The 19,060-nt window shown below is 42.8% G+C and overlaps 1 protein-coding gene and 1 non-coding gene across 2 annotated transcripts in view; one reads left to right on the top strand and one right to left on the bottom strand.

Annotated features, from left to right (window-relative positions):
- SMS (spermine synthase) overlaps positions 1-17,625 on the top strand; it is a 46,150-nt gene extending 28,525 nt beyond the window's left edge. Inside the window, exons 5-11 of the mRNA XM_037512614.2 lie at positions 409-584; positions 1,344-1,498; positions 2,210-2,299; positions 9,693-9,807; positions 10,492-10,571; positions 15,046-15,161; positions 15,553-17,625. Coding sequence (XP_037368511.1) covers positions 409-584; positions 1,344-1,498; positions 2,210-2,299; positions 9,693-9,807; positions 10,492-10,571; positions 15,046-15,161; positions 15,553-15,592 — 772 coding nt within the window. The 3' untranslated portion in view covers positions 15,593-17,625. The remainder of the gene's footprint in view (positions 1-408; positions 585-1,343; positions 1,499-2,209; positions 2,300-9,692; positions 9,808-10,491; positions 10,572-15,045; positions 15,162-15,552) is intronic.
- On the bottom strand, positions 5,304-5,434 carry LOC119246831 (small nucleolar RNA SNORA3/SNORA45 family). Its single transcript, XR_005125582.1, has one exon. It is a non-coding gene; the product is annotated as a small nucleolar RNA SNORA3/SNORA45 family (small nucleolar RNA).
- Positions 17,626-19,060: the final 1,435 nt, after the last annotated feature.

The raw sequence follows: 19,060 nt of genomic DNA, 5'->3' as shown, positions 1-19,060 counted from the left end.
AGGGAGCTACCCATATGGCACAGCAGACCTCTCCTGACTTGCCCGTTGTGCTGCTCCCCTCAGCAGTGTATTTCAGTCAATCTGCCTGTGTTGTTCCCCACTCTGTCTGGTAAATCCTCTCACCCACCCCACACCCCAAACCTCTGGCCTGTACCCCAGTTCTTATATGCATAAATAAATAAATCTTTTCTTAAAAAAAAAGAAAAGAAAAGAAAAGTAACTGGTGTATGGCACTGGTGTCCATGTACGGCCCTAAAAGCCAAGGCTCCAGGTAGGTCATGTACTGTTCAGGACTCAGTCTGGGTCATGTGGCTTTTGTGCCCTCTTGCTCCCAGGTCCATTTCTGAGCAGCCTCTCCATAAGCAACATTCTTCTAAGTCTCCTTCCTGTTTTTTTTTTTCCCTCCAGATTGCCACCCATAGTTCGTGGAGGGGCTATAGACAGATACTGGCCCACTGCTGATGGCCGCCTGGTTGAGTATGACATAGATGAAGTGGTATATGATGAAGACTCGCCATATCAGAACATCAAAATCCTGCACTCGAAGCAATTTGGGAATATTCTCATCCTTAGTGGGGATGTCAGTAAGTATTCCATTGATACCCCAATGACTTAACAAAGTGATGACATATTATAGTGCTTTCCTGGTAAATATTCCTGTAGTGGATTTCACCAAGTGTATCTTTGGCACAGCAGTTTTTTTTTTTTGAAATGAACATTTGCATCTTTAACCTGTGGATTTTCTGGGCCTTCATGTTTTATAGTGGAGGCCTGAAAGCTTTGTCTTAACATTACTTTTTCTTAATTTCTTAATTATTTGGAGTGGTTTATGGATTTTTTGGATGATATATTAAGAAGGAAATATAATTGCTTATTTTTTTAAGAAAAATTTTTGTTATGGAAAATTTCAAACCTGGGATGAAAAAATAATATGATGAAACAATGTCTATTTACCCTCAAGCACCAGCCATTATCAAGCCCTTGGCAATCTTGTTTTCTCTGAAGTCTGGTCTACTTTCTCACTCATTTTGAAGCAATTCTCAAAGTCCTGTTACTTTATCTGGAAAGATGTATTTGCTTTCAATTTCTGAGCATAGTAGAATATTTGCAAGAATGACTTTTCCCCACTGATTATGTGTGTGTGTAAATAATAATAGGTTTTGGATCAGTAGGGTTGATAAAAATTCTGCAAACCAAAAAAAAAAAAAAAAAAACAAAACAACTTTGCACATTGTTAAAAGTTTTTAAAGAATTTTGGGGTAGATTCTAGTACTTTCTACCAAGTCAGGTAGTGTGTGGGTTTGGGTTGACTCACCATTTTTGGATCTCTTTCTCCTCCCTAGATTTGGCAGAGAGTGATTTGGCGTATACACGGGCCATCATGGGCAGTGGCAAAGAAGATTACACTGGCAAAGACGTTCTGATTCTGGGAGGTGGAGATGGGGGCATATTATGTGAAATAGTCAAACTGAAACCAAAGATGGTCACGATGGTAGAGATATCCTTTGTCTGCAAGAGACGCTCTGTGGGCTGCTTTTGTTTTCTTCCTCTTCAGTCTGAAGACTATTGTTTTTGTTTTTTTTAAGATTTGTTTTTTATTTACACAATAGCTGGGGTACGGGCCACGGGCGCGGGAGGGTGAGAGGATTCACCAGAGACAGAGTGGGGAGAACAGGTAGAGGACCAAAGTACACTGCTGAGGGGAGCAGCGGGCGTGACAGGAGAGATCTGCCACACCATGTGGGAATCTCCCTGGCCAGCTGGGAATCAAACCCGTGCTGCAGAGGGTGCAGACAGCTTCACAGCGCTGCACTCAACCTACTGCGCCACCGGGGAGGCCCTGAAGACTCTAGGCGAGGCACATGTTATGAAAACTTCCTTCAGCAAACACTGAGTTTAGTACCTATCAGTAGCCTTTCTGTGTGACCACCAACAAGGAAACAGAGAATCTACTTGAAAATTAAAAGTACAAGTGACTTGGGCACAGCACGGGTTTGGTGTCTTCTCTTCAGCAGTTGCTGAAAACTGATTCCTCTTGAGTGTCATTGGTGCAAGAAAACGTTCTCATTTAAAAAAAAAAAATCTTGTGATGGGCCAATGAATATTCTAAAACTTGTTTGTGTTAACCTTTCATTTAAAGTATTACTGTTTCAGAATTCTTTGGTTGCATCTAGATTCACAATAAGTTTCTCCTTAACCTCTTGGGAACATTGACCAAATGGTGATTGATGGATGTAAGAAATACATGCGAAAAACGTGTGGCGACGTCTTAGACAATCTTAAAGGAGACTGCTATCAGGTAATTGTTTTCCACATAATTTTCTGTTTAAGTCCACTGATAATATAATTAATGTTATTCATGGGAATTATACCTTGAAAACAGCTTTTTAATGATTAAGTATAATTAGTATAATTAAGAAAATCCTAAGTATAGTTAAGAAAATAAATAGATCTTCTTGTAAGGGAGGAAAATTAATTTTCACTCTACTCATTCTTGACTGAGACCCTGTAAGAAGAGAGATTAGCAAGAGAAAACCATTTTATTAACATGTATGTTATTAACATGTATGCTTCATATCTACATGGGAGATCTTCAGGGAAAAAAGGTAACAACTCAGAGGTAGACATAGAATTTAGGCTCAACTAATATCTTACTAGGAAAAGTGGATGGAGTTTAATAAGCCCTGTGATGACTGGATGGGAGGTGTGGTAGTTTGTAGCAAAGTTGTTAGGGCTGATGACTTCTCTCCTATCCTGGTAAGAATCCTTATTTCCAGGTTGAATGCCCCTGGCTCTGTCTTGATGGCTCTGTCCTGATGTAGCTCTAGGGGAGTTCAGAAAAGGCCCCTCCCAGCATTTGCACCGCCCCTCCCACCCCACTCCAGTGTTCAAAATAGTAAAATACTATCCCTGTTCAGCTGATTCCTCAATATTCTTTGGGAGGGGCTTGGTGTAATATAGTAAACCACCAACTTTAGATTCTATATTTAATGACATTAATTTATTCTTTTATAAAATATGGCATGTCTTTCTATGACCTGGCAGCCCGTTACCTTTTGTCTCTCTACCCTAAATAATCTCTGTGTCTGGATCCTTCAGAGGAATGCAGATGCTTAGAAGGTATAGATGATTAAAATGCCTGATACAGGAACTGTTGTTTCTCACTAAGCAAATTAGTTTCTGTCCTAAGTCTTACTTGCATGTTGACTGATCACTGTAGTTTGTAAGATACATTTTGTATTGTTTTTTGAGGCTGCGTGTGCCTATAATGATTGTTGAGCAAAATACCTAAGCAAGTACATTTTATTTGAATCATATCTTAAATGTGCACACCCAGATTTGTAAACAATTTAGGAGTGCTTCATTTTGTTGACATATAAATCATTTATGCTCCACCCCCCCAAAGTGTGTGCATCCAGTTAATTTTCCTGGCAAAGTGGTGTTTGAAGATGACTTGGGAGGGCCTCCCTGGTGGCGCAGCGGTTGAGTGCTGGGTTGCAAAGCTGCCCGCAGCCTCTGCAGCGCCAGTTCGATCCCCGGCTGCACCGGAGGAGGGTCCCGCATGGCGCACAGACCCCTCCTGCCGCCCGCTGCTCCCCTCAGCAGTGTACTTCATCACTCTGCCTCTTCTACTCTCCTCTATGACACTGGTGAATTCTCTCACCCTTCCGTGTCTCTGACTGTACCCAGTACTTGTATAAATAAATAAATAAATCTTAAAAAACAAAAACAAAAAACAGGCATTCCTCACAGGAACTACAGGGAACTACAAGTTCTACAGGGAACTACAAGTTCTACAGGGAACTACAAGTTCTACAGGGTGGGGGTGGGAACAAACACTGCTGAAAAATGAACAATGATGTAAAATATATATAAATAAAAAATAAAAGTAAAAAAAAAAGATGACTTGGGAGACTGTTTCAAAGTTTAAAAAGGAAGGAGAGAGTAGCGTGATAGATCTGTTTCTGGATGAACTACAAATTGCTATTGTTTGCAAATGTTTGCATTGTTCGCCTAACCTTTGCCTAAAGTGTTTTAATACTGGAAGATTTACCAAGTGTGTATTATTTCTATTTTATGGATGAAGATTAAGTTGACAGAGTTTAAAGGAAACTTATTCATGCTAGAGGGTAACTTTACAGAAGTGACCCCAACTCACTGTCTCCTAGGACTGCCTTATATGCATTAAGAAAAAAACAGAACTTCAAATCCAAACCTGCATTACTGTGGACTTGTAGGCTGTTGTAATTAGAGATGGATGTAAGTGGGAAGTTTTACTAATGGCCCTGGGCCACAACCTCTTGACTGGCTGGTCCATCTGAAAGCCAAGCACCAAGGGCAGGTGGTGACAATTCAGCATTTTCCGGAGGGGAAGAAGGAGTGTTTCATTTGAAAAGAACCTTGTGAAATTGGGTACCCACAAGCATCCTTTCTCCTGCTTTCTTTCTGGAGCAGAACAACCACCAGGGGGAGCCTGGAGAATTTGTAGATAGTTTCCTGGAGCTCCCAAAGGGGTTGGGAGTTCTGGTCTGTGGGGGAGCAGCAGGCAAGCTCCTAAGCCATTAAAATGCTCCTATTTAAAAAACCACAGGGCTTTGCAACTGTGTGTCACTTGAAAAACATCACTACCTCTTAATATTTTTTAAGAAATCAAAAATATTACAAAGCATTCTGCATTCCTTTTATAGTGAGAAAATAATCATAATACTAAAATCATTAATGTAGTACAAAAAGAAAAATCAAAAAAATTCTTTTACTGATTTATAAGATTTCCATGTAAAATAATAAATTAAAATATTAAATTTTAAAAAATCTTTAAAGAATTAACATCTGAGAAAGATTTCATTCAGAAACGTAAAGATGATGGTGATGGGCTGTGGGTGATTTGGTGGCGGTACCCTATGGTGGCGATTCCTAATGAGGAGAATCCTAATGTAACCACAATGAAAAAAATAAGTTATTACTTAAAAAAAGAAAGAAAATGTTCTTATAGGGTTTTTATATTAAAAAATATAGAACAATTTAAAGGTTGTCAAACACTTCAGTGGGTTTTTTTTTTTGAAAAGCACTTATGGCATTTAATGAATCTTCCTCCAAGTGGCTTCAGGCTACCAGGACACAGGCCCCTCCCACACCCTTAATCTTCTCAGCTCTTCTACTGACAATCACAGGCTGCTTTGGAAGCTTTCCCTTCCCCAGAACTTTGTAGTAGCCCTAGACTAGAACAGAGAAAAGAGTTATGTTACAACAGTTACCAGCCCTGCTGTGGATAAGCCTATCAGCCTTCTCCATGCAGGGGAAGGTCATGTTTCTGACCTGGGCACTACCAGGCCCACTGATTGCCCTTGCCAGTGAATCAAGACCAGCAGATTCTGTCCGAGAACTCTAGCACACCAGGACAAGAGCTGTGTCAGGATGTGACTCTAGTCTTGGGCTTTAGTGGTATTTTAATGGAAGGTCATATTATGATTTTTTTTATCTTGATATCTTATATTTTCCTAATGTATTATATGTATATATTTTTATCACAAATATTTTGAATGTTTAGAAAAGGAGAAAAGGAAGAAAAAAAGAAATGCAAAGACGTATATCTTAAACCTGTCAGCATAATTCATTATGTGAATGATATAGAGGAGAAAGTAATATTACCGGATGACAAAGTATTTGAGACTCTCTAGCAATCATTCTTTTTTTTTTAAAAGATTTATTTATTTATTTATACAAGCACTGGGCACAGTCAGAAGCGCGGGAGGGTGAAAGAATTCACCAGAGACAGAGCGGGGAGCAGAGCAGGCAGAAGGACCGAGGTACATTGCTGAGGGGAGCAGCGGGCGGCAGGAGAGTTCTGCGCGCCATGTGGGACCCTCCTCCAGTGGCCGGGGAGCTGCCGGGGATCGAACTGGCATTGCAGAGGCTGCGGGCAGCTTCACAACCCAGTGCTCAACCGCTGTGCCACCAGGGAGGCCCTCTAGCAATCATTCTTAATACTCTTTAGGTAAAATAAAGTTGTGGTAGAGGGGAAACTACCTAAATAATTGAAACTATGTGAAAACTAAAGGCAAGGTTATATTAAATTGCCAATATACAAGGCATTTCCGCTAAAATTAGGAACAGAATGAGATGCTTATTATTAGCTTTATTTAACATTGTTTTTGAGGCATTATCCAATACAGTATGGTAGGAGAATGAAACAGTATAATTTTAGAAAGAATCAAATTATTTGCAGAAATATGACTCCTTAGAAAATCTAGAAAGCAAGTTGAATTAATGTGAATTGGCTCAAGTGATTGGATAAAGGCAGACTAGGAGGTTTTTTCCCCTCATGTGCTCACTTTACTTTTCTATAGCTTGTTTAATGTCCTTGTTGATCATGTCTACCTCCACCTCCAGTTTCTGGTTTGTGATGCCTCCTTCCCAAATTTTTTACTCTTAGCCAGAACTAAATAAAACAAAAATAAGCTTTTAGACTATGAGAAGCATGAGTGGTGACCAGAAGGGGACGAGGAAGGGAGAGTGGGCAGGAGGTTAGGTGAACAGGGTAAAGAGGTCTAGTTGTACAGTGAGGGACAGAGTTGGGTTGAAGAGTGGTGAACTCAATGTGGTGAGTACAGATGTTGATGTTTAATACTGTACACATGACGTAGATTATAATGTGAACAAAAAAATTCGTTCTCAGGACTACCACCTAAAGGTTCAGTCAACTTGCTAGAGCAGCTCACAGAACTCAGGAAACCAGTTTACTCACTAGATCACCAGTTTATTACAAAGACTGTAACTCAGGAACAGTCGGTTGGAAGAGGTATGTGGGGCAAGCTGTGGGGAAGAGGCATACTTCGTGCCTTCTCGCCCATGTCCACGCTCACTGCCCAGCAGTTCTGTGAACCCACCTCAAGGGCTCTTGGGGACACACTGAAAGCCACTGACAGCTGGCCAAGGAGCTGTGCCTCTGGTGTTGTAGAAATAAATTCTACTTTTTCCCCAGGCAGAGGAAGAACAAGCGGTACTTCAGGAAGGGGGAGGGCAGGAGAAGCTTTATTACTCATGCGTGAGGTCCCAGACCTGAGCAGCCCCGTAAGGTCTGAGCACCCGGTTAAAGACCAAGGGTTCCTTTTACACACAACTGTGTCCAGATCTGTTACATGGATAACATCGTTTCTCAGCAGGCGCAACCATTTACGGCAAAGTCCCCCGACAAGGGGGCAAGGCAAGGGGGGAAGATGCAGGCATACAGGTTTGGCCTTGGAGAGAGAGACCAGCTTGGCCGGCTGCCCGACCTTGTAGATAAGAGTGCTGAGGCCCTGGCCATGAGTCTAGAAAGGGAAGGACTGTAAGTCAGCAAACTTGTTGATGATGCCTGCGTTGGAGTGTTCATTGCTCCTGCTGGAATCTTTATTATTTCATTTGCTCAGTAATATATTTTGCTTCACTGGAAATCAGCTCTGCTCTCTATTAAAACTGGCTTCCCTAGCAACCAGACCTTATCCTTAGGTACTCCCCCAAAGGTCACCCCATTAACAGAACAAGAGACCCCTTTTATCACTCTGCCCACTTTGAAAATTCTAAGTCATTGGAGTTGTGAGCCAGGAACAGTGAATGAAGACCAAGTGTGTGTGAAAAACAGGGTGGTGACGGCGTTTTAGGTCACTGGTAGGACTCCTGAAGGGTTGTGGCCCTCCAGTGTCTGGAAGATGGGGTACTCATTTTCCTTTAAAGGAAAGCCTGGCTGGTGACCTGGTTCCTTTCTTTCCCGGGAACTGATTCTAGACAGGACTCCTGTGGTTAGAACTTAGGGAGACAGGACTCCTGTGGTTAGAAGTTCGGGTCATTGCTAGGCAAGCAGGGGCTCTCACGCGGGCTGAGGGGTGACACAGTGGACCCTCACTGCAAATGTGAACGGGCAGCCGAGAAGAACCCTGCCTTTCAGCAGTCGGGAGGAGAGGACCAAATTCAACCAGCCACATCATGAAACAGCAGATGGCAGTTTAATGCAGGGCACAGAATGAACTTTACATCCTTAGAGATGTTTGCAAAGGTATTGTTACTGCCAGAAAAGGGGGAAAGAGTGTGGTGAAAAGGAAACTAAGTTTTTGCTGTTAAAATCCATTCCGGCACTTGTCATGGGACCGCCAATAGAGGACGTTGAGGTGATGTGGAGAAGAAAGTGTACCAGCACCTTCCCCACCCCCTCTTCCCCAGACCCTGCAGAAAAACACACATCTGTCTAGTGGGGACACTCTCAGCCCCACGTGTTCATTCTGAGTGTGAGCACACAATCATGAAGGCATATAAGCCGGCCCTTCATGCTTCCATTTTTGACAACCAGTTTTTTTTTTTTTTTTTTTTTTTTTTAATAGAGGCATGCTTTATTTATTTGTTTGCTGGTTTGTTTGTTTGTTTTGTTTATACATGCACTGGGTACAGTCAGAAGCGCGGGAGGGTGAGAGAATTCACCAGAGTCAGAGCGGGGAGCAGAGCAGGCAGAAGGACCGAAGTACACTGCTGAGGGGAGCAGCGGGCGGCAGGAGAGGTCTGCGCGCCATGTGGGACCCTCCTCTGGTGGCCGGGGAGCAGCCGGGGATCGAACCGGCGCCGCAGAGGCCGCGGGCAGCTTCGCAACCCAGCGCTCAACCGCTGCGCCACCGGGGAGGCCCGACAACCAGTTTTTGGGGGTCTTTTTATTTCTTGGTTTTTTAAAAAAGATTTATTTATTTATGCATACAAGAACTGCGGTGAAGGCCAGAGGTGTGGGTGGGAGGGTGAGAGGATTCACCAGAGACAGAGTGGGGAACAGAACGGGCAGATTGACCGAAATACACTGCTGAGGGGAGCGGCGGGGGAGACAGGAGAGGTCTGCTGCGCCATGTGAATTGCTCCCTGGCCAGGGATCGAACTCGTGCTGCAGTGGCTGCGGACCGCTTCATAGGTTGCGTCTTAACCCCTTGTGTCACCAGGGAGGCCCTGTTTTGTTTGTTGGTTTTGTTGCTGTTTTATTCAAGTGCGGCTGGTTCACATCCTCCTCAGTGTTTTGGAAGACTAGGGTCAACCCCTTTAGTGTAGTCCCTGTGTAGCACACCTGCCACTGAAGCACACACAGTCCTCCACCAGAGAACAGACCACCAGTGCCTATTGCCCATTCCACTTCTCTATCAGCCGTCCACTCTGGATGGCCTGTGCCTGCTGTTGACATTACGGGCTGTGCAGTGTGTTCTTTGGTCTGAAGAAATAGTCGGCCATCAGAGTGGTCCGATAGCTTCTGTTCAGGTCTGTCTTACAGCACTGTCAGCATTTGCATCTACCACCAGGTTAGCACAGCCAGTCCACACTCAGTGTCTATTCCTCCTGGGACTCTTTGTGGTCCCCCAGGGCTCCCTGGGAATCTGCCCCAGCAGTCTGCAATCTCTCTCGTGTGCTGGTGAAAAGAACACAGCCCACATCTGCATGGCTGCAGTGCCCACTGCCCCCTCATTTCATGGACCCAGCTGTACCCCTCAAGTGAGCACACAGGGCTACCAGCTTATTGATTCTAATCACCTTCTAAACCTGGATAGGAATTCCAGGCATCCACATGCCCCGCTGTACCCCTCAAGCTCCCATAGCGATTTCCACAGAGTGGGCCCCATACAGGTCAGGTTTCCAGTGACCTCCTGCCTGCCTGTTGGCTCACCCCCATCTTTTTCTGTTGCCTCTGGAAGGTTCTAATAGAAGACTGTATTCCAGTACTGAAGAGGTACGCCAAAGAAGGGAGGGAGTTTGACTATGTGATTAATGATTTGACTGCTGTTCCGATCTCCACATCTCCAGAAGAAGGTAGGTTCTCGTTTTTATTTGTTTTAACCAAGATATTGTTCATGGAGGTGTTTCTCTAGGCACCATGCGAGGAAGAAAGGATCTTAGAGATTGTCTACTTAAGTGCCTTCATTTTTTCAAAGGTAGTTAATCTGAGGCCCTGGGGAAAGATGACCGGATTTGGCTTGTTCTGCCACTCAGTGAGCAAATTAGCAGTCATTTGAAACATTAACTAAGATGACTCATAATCAAATCACTGAAACTAGCTCCTTTGAAAATTTACATTATATTTTTAAGCTGCTTGGGACAAACTAGTGACCTTTCAAAGCAACGTGGGAGACATTCTTCCTGCTGAGTTTGGGGGCTCCCACCTGCTGACACTGCAGGCCCTTTCTTAAAGCTGGTGGTCTTGCAGTTTTCAACCACTGCCTTTGGGTGGAATCTTTATTGGTGTCATGAGAACAGTGCTAAGTGGATGTGCATTTGGTTTTGACCTTGCCCATGTTTGTGTGTGTGTGTGTGTGTGTGTCTGTCCATGTCACCCCATATGACAGTACAGTATGGTTCATGAGTAAGCTCAAATATTCAGCCTAAAACTCGTAGTTCTTTCTATTGGTATCATTGAAGTAATAGTGTGAATGTTTGACTTTGTGCTTCTGATGCATGAAATCCCTTATCTATGAGATTTAATTTTTTTTAATCCAGATTCCACATGGGAATTTCTCAGACTGATTCTTGACCTCTCAATGAAAGTACTGAAACAGGATGGGAAATATTTTACACAGGTAGGCTACCCATTTTCCACCAGAGCTTGAATTTTATATTTTGAACTTTGAATGTGTAGTCTTGATATTTAAGTCTTTAAGGATAGAACAGCATAATTGGATAATGTTCTTTCTGGCAGTAAGTTTCGTAGTAAGTGATCTACCTGTTATCTATTGGAACTTAATGATTTTTGTTATGTCCTGTTGCCACAACCATCCAGGTTTACCAGCCCTGGGCTTTGACTGTAGTATGAACTGTTGTCACCAGATGGAGACACAGATTGCGTTTTTCCCTGCTTCCTGCTGCCCCATCATCTTCTAGCCAGCTTGCCCATATAAATGTGATCCACTGCTTTGGCTGCAGTATGGGCTCCTGCCACAAGGTGGAAACCAGTTGTAGTGTGCTCATTCTCTGGGGGGTTCTTTATTTTAAAAGAAAGTTTGAAGTTTGTCTTTCCTGATAGGTTATAATAAAATGGTAAACATCCAAAACAAAATTTTGAAAATATGAGCAAAAGGCTTAATTGATGACTCAGTCTCACCACTTATTTAAAAAATCCATTGATTAATACAAGACAAGCACCTAAGTAGAATGGCAGTCGTCCCTGTGACGCGTCGTCAGTTTTCAAGAGAATCCCGCCTCCCCTCTTCCCACCCCACCTTCCTTTTAAGTGTTATTTTTTTAAATGTCAGGAACTAGTAGAGAGGTCTTAAGTTTATTCTCCTAAGGGGGCATTTCAGCCAGATGCTGTATAGTTAACGGGATCTGAGATCAATAATGCTGAAAACATCCAGCACGGTTGGGAGACACCTTGAATTAGTCTCCAGCCCATCCTGGTTTTCTCCTCTTCCCCCTGCATGTAGGAGCACCCATCTCCCACCCCAGACTGGCAATTAATCCTAGGCCTTGTCCAGAAGCTTTTGGGGAACAGGTAATTGTCTGTGAATGAACTCTTTTCCTGTTGTTTTGGAGTGTTTGGGAACACAGCCTAGACTTGATTCTTTAAAGCAGGGATCTGCAAACTATAGGCCAAATCTCACCTACTTGTTTTTGGAAGGTTCCTTTGGCACAAGGCCACAGCCATTCCTGACTTGTCTTCCATGGCTGCTTCCCTGCTGCAGCAACTGCCCCGAATAGCTGTGATGGGGACATCTTCTGTTCCGCTCTTTAGAGAAAGTTTGCTAATCACACCTTACAGGAAGCCCACAATGAAACCTGCTCAGACAAAGTCCCCTTATTTGTGTAAAAGCAACCTGGATGATTCAGGGCTTTGAGTTGTTCCATGAGTGGCCATTTCTCAAGCAGAGCTCACCCATAGATTTGCAAATAGAAGGAAATCTTTCACAGCTTAAGTTGGGGATCTTTAACGGGCAGAGGATGAAAATAATTTGGTTCCTTGCAAACCAGTTTGTAGTAGATAGCAAGTAAATTAGGAAGACAGAGTGACTGTTTCTTAGCTTTAGTATTTGCTTGGTGGACAGCCTTCTTGGGGAACTGTGATCTCAGTGAGGAAAACTAATATGAATGCTTGCTTAAATGGTTACATGACCCTTTCTTAAATATGAATGATTGAGACTTTGATAACTTCCCTTTGTTAAATAGCATTTACAAAAAAATACATTATATGCCCAGGACTGTGTTTCTAAGAAGTGTTAAAAAAAAAAACTGTATTGAAAGATGTGTTAGGACATGTTTCTTGTCCCTGCGTGATCACTGTTGGAAACTCAAGGCGATCCTGTTTTATAATACCTGGGGTCAAACGGCACCTTGGAAGTCTGGCTGCCCCCCATAGGGAGAGCCATGCGCACTGGGCAGAGTCGCCTTTGGGGAAGCAGAAGCCCACCAGGATGGGACACGCGGCTGTACCAGTGGAGTTGCCACCGTGTCATCAGTGTAATACTTGCTTTAACTGCTGTGGAAGGCCCAGGAGACACCTGTGATTCCCCCACTCCCTCTCCTGGGAGTGGGGTGAGACATGAGATGGCAGCGTTGGTGGGCCTTTATTTGGCGACTGACAAAAACTAAACGTTCCTGCCTGACGTGCTTGCATCCCAGTGGTCACTAGTATCACTGGCTGCCACGAAGCTGGGGGTGTCTTGAATTGGTGGGAATTGAGCCAGGGGGATTTGAGTTTGGAAGAATGGCGTTCGCGCGGCCAGGAGCCAGGTCCTGGGGCTTGACCTCCCTCCCCCTTCCCGCCGCTCCACATTTCAACCAAAATGATACATACAGAAAGACTGGTGTAAGCTGTGATGCCACAGTACTAACGCCCCTTGCCCTGCACTCGGGACCTGCACGCGGCGGCACCCTCGGCCCTCCCGTGCTGCCTAGCACTGGCTTCCTCCCGGGAGGCGCCCGCCCTTACTGTGAATTTTTTCCTATTTCTGAGCTATTCTTTATAGATTGTTTACATGTGTCATTTCCCAGCTCATACATACTTTCGCTCGTTTTGAAATGGGTAAAAGTTGTATCTTTCAGGATATATTCTTCTGGACCTGTTTTTTATGTTACAAAAATTACACAAGCTGACTATTAAATTTAAGACAGAGAAACAATACAGACATCTTTTAGGGAGAACTTTCTAGAACTAAAGCTACTGAATTGGGGTTTACCCTCAGGAGTTGCCCTCTCCTTGCCCCATTATTCCCTTTCTCTAATCCTTACTAGGTACTTTCTTCTTTGCTACTAGACTTGTGTGTTGAATCACTCACGAGTCATTCTTAAAAAAAAGCAGCTCCATTTAAATAAATACACAGGAATGTGAAATGCAGCACGTTACTTTTTTGGAGTAGGTCTCTATTTGTGGTGAGTTTTTTCCTTTTTTAAATTGCTTTTTGACAGTGTTGGGGAAGAACTAATCAAAACTTTCCTGTTTCCTCACCACACTGTCTGAAGAGGTCCTCCCATGTGCCTCTATAAAAAGTGCACTGTCGCGTTGATGGTGGCAAGGAAAACCGTTGAACGGTGTGCCTTGGTGGCATTGCCATCCTGTAGCTTCCTCGGGGGTGATGTGTGTTCTAAAAACAGCCGGGCAGTGTTTTCTATTTGTGAATCTTAAATTACATGTGTGGTGTTTATATACTCTCCTGGTGAACTTGATGTTGAAACCAAATTATATGCTGGGGAAGGGCACTTTGGCCAAATCCACTGCAGGATCCCAGATGATGGGTTACTAAACAGGCTGGCACTGACGCATACGTCATGCTGAGCGAATGTGCTGAGTTAAAGCTGCCGAGGCCAGCTCTCCGAACGGTTCTCTCTCCCGCTTGCCCTTGGCAGGTCGGGTTGGTTGCTTTTGTAGTGCCATTCCCAGGAGTATTTGCATCACAGGTTATCATTATTTGTAAATAATTTCATCGTACATTGCTCTTGGCTATTTTGAGGCAAATTTAATAGTGAAGTTCTTGCAAAGAAATAGAATGAGCTCATAAAGTTTTTTGAATATTAAGAACTTCAGAGGTTAAAAGGAAATAGATAGCATTGAATAACATTCTTTTAAATCTGTTCTGAAAAGCACTTGGGAGAAAATTTTGCTAAAATGAGGGCAAACTAACCCAGACCTACGGAATGAAAGTCTGCATTGTAACAAGATCTGCTGTGATTCATATGCGTAAGAGGGATAGAGCTGCAGTGCTTCTAGAACTAGGACCATGTGGAATTCTTTCCGTAATTCTACTGTATCTTCACCAGCTTCTGACTCTCCACCTTCTCTTCTTCATGGTCACAGAGTGACTGCTACAGCTCCAACTCCAAATGTCACATCTGGGTTGTAAGCTAGAAGAAAGTTGAAGGGGTGGGTCACTCTGTTTATCCTTGATTGTCCAGAATAAGAAAACGTTCCCAAGCAGATGCCCGCTATCTCTTTGCTGGGGACCGAAAAGTGGTGGCAAGAAGGGGAGAAAAATTAGAACATTGAAGTTGAGAGAAAATATTTGGTAAGGAGTGAAACTGGGGAATCGCTTTAGTATGTATCCTGAGTAAATTTTTGTCCTCTAATGCCGTAAATTGTGGATCTGGGGGAGAAATTACAGGATATGGATTCATCCTTTGTCAATATTTTACACTCTTCAGAGGGCCATGGTGAGAGGCATTCTGGAAATCAAGAACATTATCTTTTTGATACTTCATTCTCTGCACAATAGTGTCTATTATTGGAAAAACTGATTTTGAATGGGTTATGTATGAATCTTTGCTAATTGCATGGTGTTGATACAATGACTGTGTCACTAATGAGAAATTGGTCTCACTGCTTTCTATTGCTTCATACTCCAATAATTTGAAATGGCTTGGTAAATGAGGTGGAAGGATAATGAGCTAATGGATCTATAAATAGAATTCAATGCAGTTTGTGAAAGTACAGAAGCCTTATCTCATTTTCAGAGGTGAACTTTTATCTAAAGCCAGAATTGTTCTCATTTAGTAGAGACCATCAAGTGAGTGGCCCCTTAGCGGAACTCCGTGACTCCATTGTTGGCTTTTCTCTCTTTGATTTAGGGGAACTGTGTCAATTTGACTGAAGCCCTGTCACTCTATGAAGAACAGCTCGGACACCTGTATTGTCCTGTGGAATTCTCAAAGGAAACCGTCTGTGTCCCTTCATACTTGGAATTGTATCCTTTGACAGTAGCATTGTGCTGCCAGCTAGGACAGCTGAGTGAATCCCAGGCTGGTTTAGCATTTTGAGTCTCAAGAAGAAACAGCATTTGCTTGTTAGTATAGAAAGCCCTGGTTGTCTTTCAAACAAGGTTGTACATTGGAATCCCTTGGGAGCTTTAAAGCAATACAGATTCCTGGCTCCCACCCCCAGAGATTCTAGGGTGTGGCCTGCTACAGCTCCCCAGGAGTTGTTAATGATGTAGTGCTCTGCTGCAGCATCACCTGGAACTGGGCAGACACGCCAGAAACTCAACCCGACTTCCCATTGGTAGGCCAGCAAACATGTTTACGGGGAGGCCTGTTCTTCTTGAATCACCTGTTCTTATTCCTTGACTCCCTGTCCAGGTGGGTTTTCTACACTGTTTGGAAGAAGGCTAAACCTTGAAGGTCGGCTCGCTCTGATCACGCGTGCTGCAGACGGTCCTCCTGACCTTCACACGCTATACATGACATCGAAACAAGTCAGGCAATTGATTGTGAATTCCTTCCAGTTTTCTTTTTTTAATTATTATTTTTAATTTAAAAAAAGCGAATGGAAAATGTATATTTTGATGAGCTAGGGTGTTATTTTTTGAAAGTCAGCTGAAGGATGATTAGACACCACAGCGAAAGCTGCTAAATGCACTGAAACCCTAGAATGTGATTTTTGTTACTTTTTTTTTCTGTGTGGGCCTCTTTTTTTTTTTTTGTTCGTTCGTTTGTTTGGTAGCCTTTCAATTTGCTTGTTTGGAGGAATGGACATCATTGTTTTTATTCTGGAGGGAAGTTCTTGTTGGTGTTTCTTTTCCCAAAAATTGACTTAAAGATTAAAATTTGGTGCTTACAAGAAAGTTAAAAAAAAAAAGAGAATACCAATGAATCAATTAAAATCACAAAAGAAATTGTGCGTGTGTGTGCTGTTTTATTTCAGTTTTTATTTCAGTCCAGTCCCCTCCATCTAGCTTCTGATCTCACAGAACAAAGGTGTCTCCTGGTCTTTTTTTTAGTTTGGTTATATCACTCAGTACCATTTATCTCTTTATAATAGGATGGCCTTAGGGCCTTTTTTGAACAGAAGTAATGACTTCATTTACCACTGGAGGTAAATGATACACAGGCTATTACATCCACCAGTTCTTCATTACAAAATTGACCTGAGGATAGGGAACGATTTGGCCTCACTATAAAGTTGAAAGTCAAAAGTGGAATAAAGATCATTTTGGATTCCTGCTGTGAATTTTGGGCAAGGTGTTTGGATGCAGAGATAGCGATAAATTTGGCTGGAGGGACCCATGACGTGCACCTCGAACATGAGGAAAGTGCATGTAACTAACAACGTGGCAGTGGATTTGTGGTAATAATCCACATCAAGATTGAATATTGAGCTGTCCGATAATCACTGAGTATTGTTTATATGAAAGGTTTTTGCTTTATCAATGGGATAGGTTCATTTATGGTGAATTTGCAGTAAGCCTTAAAAACGAAATATTCAGTGCCTGTTTTGAGATAGAATATTTGTCAACTCAGAACATTTTTCCTCCCATGATAGGTTCTTGGTATATGATAGATACCCTTTAAAAATGAGTGTGTCTACTCCCCCCCCTCTTGTTTCTTACTAGACTGGCACAGGAGAAGAAACGACATAGAATAAGAGGAGTTAGTCATGTGCAAACTAGATAGGCTTTCAACAAATTTCTCTTGGTTGAAAACAGCATAGGTAAACATGAAGAATCTACCCACCCCCCTTGGAATTGTCTACCATGCTTTGCAAAGGTTCTGTATACTGTGAGATTGAAAACAATGGTTACTGTTACTGTTAGTATACCATTTTGGATTGATAGAATGGTTTCCATTTTAGAAAAGATGCCTGAATATGGTGTTATTAATTTGTAGGCATAACTTTATACTTGAAGACTGGCTTGATGCCAAGGCTAAATCCACGGATAAATCTGGTGACATATAGGTCCTGCCTGCCAAGAGCCTAAAGTTAGAAATGAGGTAAATCAAGTTGTGCCATGCCACATGCTATACATTTGGGAATGGGTAAGGGTATGGGAAGAAGAAAGGAATGGAAATGTTTTTTTATTTGGGGTGATGATAAATTCTGACTCTACTCATTTCGTTGTATTGGAGAAAGGATGCTACCTGTTTTGAACATCTCTTTGTAATTATTTTAAAAGAAAAGCTTGCAAGTTGAACTCTAAAAACAGCTACATTTTGCTGCATTGTAAGGAAATGTTCTAGGATCCAGCCATTGCTGTTTTACTTAAAGTGGCTGTCGTGTCAGAATGTTATGGTCGCCTTTATGATTTAAAACAGTATACCCTATTATCATAGACCTACTTTTTAGTTAAAGACAAGTCACATAGTTGTTTAAATTCTATTCAACACACCAGATATCAAGAATTGGTTTACTGGGCCTCCCCGGTGTGCAGCGGTTGAGCGCTGGGTTGTAAAGCTGCCCGCGGCCTCAGCAGTGCCGGTTCGATCCCCGGCCGCTGGGTGAGGGTCCCACATGGCACGCAGACCCCTCCTGCCACCTGCTGCTACCCTCAGCAGTGTATTTCATCAGTCTGCCTGTTCTGTACCCTGCTCTGGCTCTGATGAATCCTCTCACCCTCCCGTGCTTCTGACTGTACCCAGTGCTTGTATAAATAAATAAATACATCTTTAAAAAAATTAAAACAAATTGGTTTAGGACTAAAACATGCTATTTTCCCCATTCCATTTATCAAATTCCACCCAGATCCATTATAGATCATGTTTTAATATATGCGTGGGTGTATTTGAGGCCTCTATATTCTGGTGTATTGGTCTTTTTGTGTCTTTGCACTAATGCCTTGTTATCTTAATTGTAATAATTACACAACAATCTAGAAAGCAAAAAAAAAAAAGAAAGGCTCCTTTCTCCTGATAATGGGATTGACTATTTTGTAAAAACTTACTTGACTGTGATTAAGTGCTGGGTGAAGTGTGGGTTGCCATAGTTATTGTACTGGGTGAGGCCAGTGCTGATATCAAAATAAAATGCTACACTGCTCCTTCCTGTGTAGCTGAACAGCCACGTCCTTGCTTGCCCTAACTGGTGCTGACATAAGGGCTTGCGTTTGTCTCAATAAATTGATAAATTTCATTTATTTTCCTGTGACTCCTGGGATGGTTGTGTGTGTATAAGTGTGTGTAAGAGATGATTTCTCATGGCCTGTATTGGAGACTTGAGTAGTGCTACTCAGACTGTGGTCCTCCATGCATTCTTTGCATTCTAAGTGCTTTGTTTTCTTCAACTCCCCCCCCCCCCCCCGCACACACACCCCCAGCAAGATTTTCTCTATGAAGGAGGAAAGTGTTGATTGACTGTAGCACTAGCTCCTTACCCCAGTGTTGGAATAGCATTTTGAATGGCACTGTTGTAGACACCAGTCCTCAAAAAGGTTATTTGATACCTGTTACTGTAGTTTGATGCTGCTTATTGGATACAGGCTGCTATGTGGCCTTTATTTTTTTTTTAAAGATTTATTTATTTATGCATACAAGAGCTGGGGTACAGGCCAGAGGTGTGGGGGGAGGTGAGAGGATTCACCAGAGACAGAGTGGGGAACAGAACAGGCAGATTGACCGAAGTACACTGCTGAGGGGAGCAGCGGGCTAGTCAGAAGAGGTCTGCTGCACCATGTGGGTAGCTCCCTGGCTGGCCGGGTATCAAACTTGTGCTGCACAGGCTGTGGATTGCTTTCTAGGTTGCGTGTTAACCCTTGCCCCACCAGGGAGGCCCCCCCTATGTGGCCTTTAGAAATGACCTCTGATCATGGATTGCTGAATGTCTTTTTGTATCAGATAATCTTTTACATTGTTGTGCTTTGGGTTAATAAACCAC

The sequence above is a fragment of the Talpa occidentalis genome, unplaced genomic scaffold (assembly GCF_014898055.3).
Source record: "Talpa occidentalis isolate TD23 unplaced genomic scaffold, MPIMG_talOcc4v2.1 talOcc4.15, whole genome shotgun sequence".
Classification (NCBI taxonomy): Eukaryota; Metazoa; Chordata; class Mammalia; order Eulipotyphla; family Talpidae; genus Talpa; species Talpa occidentalis.
Note: the sequence above shows the minus strand (reverse complement) of the source record. Positions and strands in the feature narration are given on the sequence as shown.